The 10,730-nt window shown below is 36.6% G+C and overlaps 1 protein-coding gene across 1 annotated transcript; it reads left to right on the top strand.

Moving 5' to 3' along the window:
- Positions 1-5,564: 5,564 nt before the first annotated feature.
- Positions 5,565-6,512, top strand: LOC101430531 (olfactory receptor 51G2-like). Its single transcript, XM_004480094.2, has one exon. The coding sequence runs from the start codon at positions 5,565-5,567 to the stop codon at positions 6,510-6,512; it is 948 nt and encodes a 315-aa protein (XP_004480151.2).
- Positions 6,513-10,730: the final 4,218 nt, after the last annotated feature.

Genomic DNA, 10,730 nt, shown 5'->3' with positions numbered 1-10,730 from the left:
CCTGAGTAAAGAAATAGTAAATCATCAGCACCCAGAATTCCCCAGAACTCTTTCCTGAACTTAATCTCATCATTCCCACTATATTATACCACTCACCTGATTTTTACATAGGTCATTTCCTTGATTTTCTTTATATTATCAGTATTTAATTATACATTCTCAAACCATAGTTTAATTGCAATTAAATTGTACTGCAATTTAACCTAATGCAATCAAAGTATGTTCAAACTATTCCATTGAAATTGTGTGGGCAAATGTCTCCAATGAACTCTAAATTACGAAATCCTATAGACTATATTTTATATACTTATCACAAGACCTACCATCAATATTTGACACTATTGACCACTCACTTACTCTTAACTCTCTATACTTCCTTGGTCTCTCTTGCACCTCTCTTTCCGTTATCCTTAGATATCACTGGCTAGTTCTATTCATTGCATTTGCTGGATTCAGTTCCTATGGCAAACCTCTGAAAATGGATGTTGCCCAGTTTTCACCTTTCCCTGATAATGAGTCCCTAATGTATAACTCAAACTCAACATCTCTCCTAAACTCCAGACAGGTTCCCATTTCACTCCTGGAAAACTTAATAAGTCCAAATTGGAACTTATCACCTCCACCTCCTCATCTGCTCCTCACACCTGCTCTCACTTTCGTGTTCTGCATTTCTATGAATGGCACCTCCAGTCACTTGCTCATCACAATCAGAAATCTGAATAATGCCAAACATATTCCTTATTCTCCCTCACTCACAATTTCCCATCAGTCCCCAATATTATAGACTCAATTTCCTAAACATTTTTCCTATCATTCCCCTCTTTTATATCACCACTATCCCTACCTCAATTTTGGACTTATTAAGTGGAACCATTTCCCATTCTGCTAATTGGCATCCTTGCCTTTATTCTCAGACAACTCCAAATAGAATTGAAATTAGCTTTACAAAATCTAAATTTGATTAGTTCACACACTTGTGCAAGCATTTCCATTGGTCCTCTTCATTTCCAGGTTAAAGTCTATGCTCCCTACTACCACTATTAATTCTAAATGTTATTTTATTTCTATCTTGAATGTTCATCTATGATTATATATCATGCTGTGAAATCAATGAATAACTCTTTAAGCAATAAATGTTTTCACTGCTGTTTCTCTAGTAAGTTGTTCCAAATTGTTCAGAATATACTGTATTCACAAAATACACTCCTTTTTTTAATTTAATTGTCTTTTTTAAAAAATATAATAAATCACCAAAAAAGATTACATTAAAAAATATGAGTGGTTCCACCACACACCAAACCCCACCGCCCACTCCTCCCACATCAACAACCTCTTTCATCTGTGTGGCACTTTTATTGCATTTGGTGAATACATTTTGGAGCACTGCTGCACCACATGGATTATAGTTTACATTGTAGTTTACACTCTCCCCCAGTACATTCAGTGGGTTATGGCAGGATATATAATGTCCAGCATCTGTCCCTTTAGGGCAACTCCAAGTCCCAAAAATGCCCCCACATCACATCTCTTCTTTCCTCTCCCTGTCCTCAGCAACTACCTTGGCCACTTTCTCCACATCAGTGTTACAGTTTCTTCCATTACTAGTCACAATAGTTCTATAGTAGAACACCAGTAAGTTCACTCTAATTCCCTCCTACTCTTAAGGGGTCCATATTGAGGCCTCTCTTTTTCTGAAATGATAATTCTAAACTTCATAGTGATTTTCTTTGTCACCTGTGATTAGAATTAGTATTATTTCTCATTAGAAGCTAGTCATATTTCAGGAATGTATAATGAAAATATTTCTAACCTATGTTGAGTGGGAAATAACATTCTTGAAAGTGCTGGTTTACTCTGTTCCTGCTTATCTCTATAGTCATGTTGATGACCCTTGACCAAGTTCTGAGAACTAAGCTCATACAAGGGCCACATAGTTACTGAAAATTGCTGTTGATGTATATGCCCAAAGCAAGGACTCAAGATAAATCAGGCTGGCAGCATGTGCAAAGTGAACATGAAAGGTATTATGTGTACCTGGTGACTGGTTTGTGGTCTGCACCATGACTCGTCATATGACAGATTTCTACCAATGTGACCAACTCTGGACTCCAAAACTCACCTGGTCTTCCCTGGATACAGACATCTTTCATGTGTCTCTGAGGTTTGCAGCTAGAGAGAGAACTGCATCCTGTGTGACCCTTGCAAAGAGAGAGAAAATACTTGGAATTCTGAATTTCATCTCTCTAACCTTTGCCTATGTATATCTGTTTCCCACGTCTCCTGCACAGTGTCCTTTGATACATTAAATCTTAGCCATGGTATTACTTTACATTGAGTTGTGTGGGTACTACTAATGAATTACTTAACTAGAAAGTGTTCATGGTACTCTCTCCCCTGCTCTCCACCACCTGCCCAGAAAGTACCGGTGCCTCATTCTTCATTTCATCCCTATCCCACTTCCCTATTTCATTCCTGTCCAGCTGAACAAACTTACTGGAGATATAATTGGTATCTTATTTCACTCTCTCCTCAGCTTCAGAATAAATTTCAGGTTCATTTCCTATGCTCCACGTGTAGCATTTTTAATCTTCCCTCCACTCCCCATAATCATTCCTTAGAAAACATGAAGAACTTACTTTGAGGAGGGAAAGGGAGAACACTAGTGAACAGTAAGCTTTATTCTATGGTAATGAAAAGTGAGGAATGATTTATCTTGAATGATATCTACTAATATCATCACTCACGGAAAGAGTGCTCTAGAATTACACTCCCACCTCCAACATATTTACAATCTAAGAGAAAACTGCTATCTTGGACAGGGTGGGGAGGGCCTGTGCTTGGAGAGTTTGCATTCTCAGAGATATAAAGGTGATGCAGGGTGTTTCTGAGGCAGAATAAGCTAGGGTCTTTGGTGTGACATATCTATGTAAGAGGTTAAGGAAGGCAGGCTTGGAAAAGAGGAAAAGAAGCCTGAATCTGAACTAGCTTCATGTACTAAGTTTACACCATGTGGCCTTCCAGAGACCTGGCAAAGACTCATAATGATTAGCAACAGTCAGCTCTGCCAGAAGCATGTATATTTAAAATTATTCTTAGAGCCTATACCACAGGGACTGGGTGTGAGCCCCTGGGACAGCCAGGACCAATGCTTTATAAACCTGCCTGCTTGACATTATGTTTAAGGCAGGGAGCCTCATGAGGCCCCTGCTGTACCACTATCCACAGAGCTTCTGTCCCTGTCCTGGGGTGTGGTGAGTGATGCAGACCTTTTAGGCTGGGATAGTCAGATCATAGGAACTTTTCCATAGCCTTTGTGGAAGGTGTACCTGGAATGGAAATCATGGGATGTCCCATATTTGAATTAAAACTCTATGTGGATCTCTGAGGCAGAAAGATCACTTGATGGAGGTATATAGCTCCTCTACTTTTTTTATGTGATATATTCCATAGTTTTGGGAAACAATACTTGACCTTTCTTCCATCACTCAACATGCAATTCTTGCCCTTAGAGTTTAAGATCAACTGCATGTCATACTACATTTATATATGACACTTATTAGATAAATTATAAATAATTGGTATAAGAAAAAAAAGGAGAAGGGAGGGAAGAGGAAAGAAGGAAAGTGGGAGGGAGGGTAGTGGAGAGGGAGGGAGGGGGGAAGGGATGGAGGAAGGGAGGAAGGACAAGTTATTATGATATGATTTCTGATTCTCACACAACAAAGTAATAGAGGTAACAACAAATATTTACAAATAAGGCTCCTAGGATGAAGAACTAAATGGAGTTCTTGTCTTGAAAGTAACAGTTTAAGGGACTGATAATATTTAGCTTAGGTTATAGAGTTAATTTTAAAAGCATTTTATCTCGGAGGAAATGATGTGATTTAGCATATGTAGTATTATTTCTTTCCCTACTTTTGAAATCACACGGTCTTCAACAGCCTAGAGGTAAACCTTGTCAGGGGAAGATTGATGGGTAAGTCTACTCTCTCTTCTCCTGTAACTCTGTAACCAATATCCAGAGAAAGTTTTAATCAAACCAGTGCAGAAAACTTCTGAGAGCCACTCACCCTAATCTTCTTTAAAGGTACACCCATAAAAAAACCCTAGATCTCCTCAGTTTCTATTAAGACTCTTTTCTCAAATCTCATAGGCCTGCCTCTGCTCTTTGTCTTCCTTATAAGTGGCTATGATTCTTTTTCCTCTACCACTTGTTCTATCGTAACTGCCAATATTTGCTCACTGTCTGATTACTATACTTGTTTCAATTCTGACACCTTTGCTCACCCTCCAAGGAATTTCTACTCTTATTTTTTCCTTAGATCAGTGATTAATGTGGAGTGGTGATTGTAGATATTCGTGATTTTATACAGCAAAACTAGGACCACCTGGTGGGAAAAAAAATGAGAATATAATGAAGTATGTTCTCTCAGTCACTGCTGCCTCATAGTGGACTTTCCAGGATGCTGTTGAGGTTTCCATTGTTAAAAGAATTTCTCTAAGATGCTGAGAAAGGCATAAAGCCATTTAATATGAGCTGTAGAGACATGAACAAATATATCATATCTATGATTAGATATCTAAGTCAGATTTCTCACAACTGTATGTACTCAAATTTCACCCTTTACTCTCCTTTCTAATAAGTGTTCTTAATGTTACCCAGGATGCTTCTTAGAAAAGATGAGATACAGAGAGCAGGATGCAGATGAACTGTTAGGACCTTTTCTCTCTTTCATGTTCAATACTCTCATGAGATACTTTATGGATGTACTCTATGTTTACCAGCAGGTTACAAAGGCAAATGCTGTATATTGCCTGCCATTGTATCCCTAACATTCAGTACATAGCAGGATCTCAGTAAATGTTGGACACCTTTGAGAATATAAATGCTGTCTAGTCTTCACCTTCTTCCTCACACATGTCTGTCCCACCTCTCTTAGCATTTTGCAGACAGCATCTTGTATCAAGAATTAAGAAGGAATTGAAATCCAGTAAATGTATGCATCAAAACCAAGCCTCTCCTGGTGTCCTTCCCAAGTTTTCATTTCAATGTCCTGGGCATGTTTCAGGAAAAAAAAAAAAAAAAGAAAAGAAAAAAGATATATCTGGTAATACCAGGAATTCAGAGTAAGCATTTATGAATTACACTTTGCATTCTAACTACCAAACCTTTCAATACAATTCTCTTACCTAGTTTTGTTTATAATCCTATATTTCAGCATTAAAAATAATTTAATTTATGCACACGGGCCCTTTGCTCTCAACATGGAATTGTCTTTTGTGTTTCTAAGTATACTATCTTCAGGATGAGGATTATATTTTCCCTATATGAAGGGCTCAAATATGCTGCTGAAACTGATGGCAAACCACCAAGAAGAGAATCAGCATCACTCTCTAGTGGTACTAAAGAAATAGGATTCAGTACTATGAGAAAATGAGATGAGGCAGGGCAATATTAGTCAGTAGGCTGGGCCTTATGAGATGAGATGATAGAAAAATGCTGTGAAAGAATAACTCTTTGTTTTATTCCAATTTGTCCAGAGAAGACCCTTCCAACAGTTAATATGGCAATATCTAACAACATTAATTCCAGCAGCTTCTTCTTTATACTGATGGATCTCCCAGGACTAGAAGGTGCTCATTGCTGGACAGCTCTTCCTATTTGTTGTATTTACGTTCTCTCTGTGCTGGGCAATGTCACTATCATGTACATTGTCAAGACCGTGCCCAGTCTTCACACACCCATGTACCTCTTCCTCTCCATGCTCTCAACGGCTGACCTGGGACTCTCAGCTTCCACACTGCCTTCCATGGCAGCTGTCTTTCTCCTAGGTCAGAGGATGGTGGAAGCCTCAACCTGCTTTGTGCAACTCTTCTTCATTCACACTTTCTCAGTCATTGAGTCAGCTGTGCTGCTGGCCATGGCTTTTGACCGCTGTGTGGCTATTCGTGAGCCATTGCGTTATGTCACTATTCTCACAACCAAGCGCATCGGGACCATTGGTCTGGCCATTGTGGCCCGTAGCGCTGCCCTTCATCTGCCATTGCCAGTGCTCCTTGGAAAACTGCACTTCCAGCCTGTGAGTGCCCTTTCCCATTCCTATTGTGTTCACCCTGATGTTCTGAGACTGGCCAGTTCTAGCACTCATGTTAACAGTGGCTTTGGGCTCTTTGTCATGCTCTCCACTCTGGGGCTGGATGCTGTTCTCATACTCCTCTCATATGTGCTCATCTTGAAGACAGTTTTGAACATTGCTTCCAATGCTCAGCGGTTGAAGGCCTTCAACACCTGCGTTTCCCACATCTGTGCTGTATTGCTATTCTATACACCACTGGTCAGCCTGTCTATAATCCATCGCTTTACAAAGAACCAGCTACCAGCCCAGGTATACATGCTTCTCTCCTACCTGCACTTTCTTGTGCCTCCAATGCTCAACCCAATTGTCTACAGTGTCAAAACCAAAGAGATTCAAGTACGCATCCTGAAGATGCTTCACCCAAAAAAGCTATAAGCCACAGGGATAACATACTGGTGATGAAATCTTGATCCAGGTTATAGCTTCCATTGATCTATTGGTCAATTTATTATTTAAAAACACTGATGAAGTATAGTGTAGTCTTTCCCCAGACATCCAAAGCTGTCCCTGTTCAAGGGGGAAAACATGTTTATCATTCTACAAAACTCAATTTCACCCTCTAGAAGACTCAGGGTATTCTAGGTGAAACTGATAGCCTTATGAAAGAATATAATTTACAGGTCTAAACAAGATAGTAAGGGTAGGATTCAGTAAGATGTTTTCCAACTTAAAACTTAGCATCCTACCAAAACTAAGGTAAGGAAGGTCTCGCTTGGTTATAGTTCCTAAAAATTTGGCAAATATATAAAATCAAAATATGTTCCCTTCTGATTTGCATAATAAATATAAACATGAATGCCATTGGAAAAATATGAACCAGATAATAGGATTTCAGAATATTTAGATGCATTTAAAGAAATAAAAATTGTAGTAACTGCAATGTCATATTTTACCACATATATATTATACATCTCAGTATTTCTTTAGATTTCAATACACAAGAGGTGGACAGAGCCTCCAATATTCTCTAGCCCTTTGCTTGAAGGTACAGCATTGCTACTCAACTTCCTAATACGTACATGGGAAATTCTGTGCCCTTGTAAAATTCCATGGGAAGCAATGGTTATTCAATGAGATACTTTATATACAACTCAATGTCCCTTAATCCTTTTGGGAGTATTAAAAAACAATCACAGTAGACATCTTGGGAGGCCAATTTTATGAAAATTGACTAGGATCTCATGAACCAGTTCAGACTAGAGAACCAGATTTCTGCACTCTGCCATGTCTGTCTTTCTGGAATGGACTTTCAGGTACCTTCTCTGATGAAATTGCCCTATTAAAAATATGGGAGGAGTGGGATGGGGGGTTGGTGGGTATACAGGAACCCCTTATATTTTTTAGTGTAACATTTTTTTGTTTGATGTATATATCTTCAAAAAAATACAATTTATAAAAATGTGCAGTAAGGGATGGGGAGCAGGGTATATGGGAACCACTTATGCTTTTTATGTTTTTTTAAAATGTTTTTTAATGTAATGTTCTTTGTGATCTATTAACTTTAATTAAAAAAAAGTGTAAAATATATATATATAACCAGGAACAGGTCAAATCACTTAAATGGAAATACTTTGGGACAAACTGTTTTGTAAAATTATTTACAATGTTGGCATGGAAAGAAGAAAGAAAATATATTGCCAGTCTTTGACTTCTCCCTTAAACATTCACTGAAAATATATTTATTCAACTACCCTCAGCCACCACCTATTCAAAATATAAATAAAATAGAATATAGCTTCCTCAGTCTGAAGAGTTTAAATGAATTAACAGAGTAGGCATGTAATCATAGACTTCATTGTGCCACCGGTGTTCTGGTAACTGAAGGACAGTTTACAAGGAGGACATGAGGGTAGATCCACTTGAACTGTGGGATTTCTAGAGACACCTCCCTGAGGTCATGAATTTTAAAGAGACTAAAAAGATTAAATATTTAAACATGGCAAATAAAACCCTCCTTATATGACTTATCTCTCAATGGACCATGCCTTAATTTTTGCATTCCAGAACCACTAAAATTGTTGAAGTGCCTCATGAACACTTTGCGGTTTTTGGTATCTGACCGTTAGTTTATTCTGTAGCTCTGCCTGCCATGCCCAATGCTCTTCTTCCTTACACACTCTCCTCTCACCCCACCCAGCATATGCATTTAGCATCACCACACTGAAGACAACCTTCATTACTCTCCCCCCACGCTTTCTGTTGGGCTAGGTGACCTTCCTTCATGTTTTCCTAATGTCTCCATCATACCTATTTTAATAAGATTTTATTCTCATTTTAATAATATACTTGAGATGTAATAGGCATACTATAAATTGTACCTCTATACAGTGCACAGTTTGATAAATGTGGCATGTACACCCATGAAACCATCACCACAATCAAGCTAATGAACATACCCGTCCCCCAAAAAGTTTCTGTTTTATCTGTTTATAATCCTTCTGTGACCAGGCCTCAAATACTAAAGTGCTTTTTGTTACTACAGATTAATTTTCATCTTTCAAGAATATTACATAAATGGATTCATAAGCTATATACTCACTGGAGGGAGTCTGACATCTTTTACTGAACATAATTTTATTGGGTTTCAACTATGTTTCAATAGTTTATTCCTTGTATTTTTGAATAGTATTTAATTGTATGAATACAACACAATTTGCATTATATAGTCAATTGTCATGTAGTTAAATTATTAAAAGATGAAAATATATTTACTTTCATATTTACCTCATGCAATACTCTGTATTCTTTAATATAGGTCCAATTTTATACTGGAGAGCATTTCTTTTAGGCTTGAAAAACTTTAACATTATTTCTAACACAGCTTTGCCAATCTGAAAATGCCAATATTTCTCCTTCAATTTTCAAAGAAATTTTTACTAGATTAGAATTATAGGTTGGACTTTTTTTTTTCTTATATCACTTTAGAAATATTATTTGTTTGTAATTTCTTTATCTGCCAGTAAGCAATCTGGATCTTATTATCTATGATTTATTTCATTATTTGTTTATCTCTAATATTATAATAAATAGTTTCAAAGTTACTGACCCATACTCCTGTAAGAAAAAAATCTACAGGCAAATACATTGTTTATATAAAACTCTTTTCATCTTTTGCATTATAATGTCTTATCAAAGCATTACTTTTTGGAGTTATTTAAGTTATCTCCTTTTTGCTAATGAACTTCAGTGAGAATATGTCATATATTTGTAATGCAGTTGGCATATTTGTCAGATATGCATTCATCCTGCAGTCCTCAAACATTTTCAATTTGCATACAACAAAGTTCACACTTTATCGTTTACATTTCTGTTTTTTTAAATGAAGCCTAAAATCATGGTCAAATAAGCAAAGGGGGAAGGCTAGAATAAACATCCAATAAAAAATATTTCCAGGAAGTAAATTAAAACTATGCAAATATACTATTTCTCCTTAAAGTTTCACCTACTAGTTTTAGCTTTCATCAGTAAATCATGTCTGTAGCAATTACTATTGTGGTGTTGTAAAACTAATCTTATAATGCTCTCATTCATTCCAGATTTATTCTCTGGAATTTTCTGCAAGGAAGAGTTGTTCTTTCTGCCATATTTATTTCTTTAATTGCATATTTATATCAGTATAGGCTCATTCACATTTACTTTTTGCTTTGTGTTATAATAGAATAATAATATTAATAAATTTGACCCTAAAACTTGTCTAGCTTTGATCATTGAGAGTTCTTTCAGGTTTAGTCTTTTTGACATAACTCTATGGTCTTTTATCACTTCCTTCTTTTTGACACTACAAAATTAACTCATAATTTCCCTTCCCCAAATCTTGAAGCATTTTGATATAAACAAGGAACCCCAGTTTGTTTTATTGAATGAAAGTATTTAGAAATTAAGAACTTAGTGCTAGGTGTATTTGTTGTTACTTAAGTGTTACTGCTTCCAAGCCCTCTAAGTGGAGAGAAGTAGGAAAAATATGTAGTAATATCAGATAATACAGGATATCAATGTGACATGCTTTCAAGAGGTAGATTTTAATTCTCCTCATTTTGATATAAATAGGATTCAATGACTCTCTTCTAACCAACAGAGTATGGACTTAAAAAAAAAACACAACATAGCAACTTTATAGTGAAGAAACATGGCAGACAGCAATTTAACCAAATAACCAAGTTTAACATTACCAGTAGCATGTCACATTGACATCATATATTATCTGATATAACGTGATGAGTGATAATCTTCCCCCAAGTCCACAACTACAAGCTAATCTTGAAAAACATTAGCTAAGGCCAAATTCAAAGGTATTCTATAGGATAGTTGACAAGTATTTTTTCAAAATGTCATGGTCATGGAAGCCCGAAGAAATTACAAGAAATCATCACATACGGAAGGAGACAAAAATGTCATGTTAAAAAAATGTGAGACAGTATCCTGGACTGTATTGTAGAGGAGAAAAAGGATGTTAGTGGAAAACCTAGTAAGATCAAAGTAGATCTCTATTTCAGTTAATGTGTTTTACCAATGTTAATTTCTTAGTTTTAATAAATGTATCATGGTTATCTAAGGTGATAACACTAGGGTAAACTTGGTGAAGGGTATACAGTT

This window comes from Dasypus novemcinctus, chromosome 10, assembly GCF_030445035.2.
Source record: "Dasypus novemcinctus isolate mDasNov1 chromosome 10, mDasNov1.1.hap2, whole genome shotgun sequence".
NCBI classification, from domain to species: Eukaryota; Metazoa; Chordata; class Mammalia; order Cingulata; family Dasypodidae; genus Dasypus; species Dasypus novemcinctus.
The sequence above is the reverse complement of the archived record's forward strand: the minus strand, read 5'-3'. Positions and strand labels throughout refer to the sequence as shown.

Coding starts and splice junctions, on each gene's coding strand:
- LOC101430531 (XM_004480094.2), top strand. CDS start 5,565: ATGGCAATATCTAACAACATTAATTCCAGCAGCTTCTTCTTTATACTG.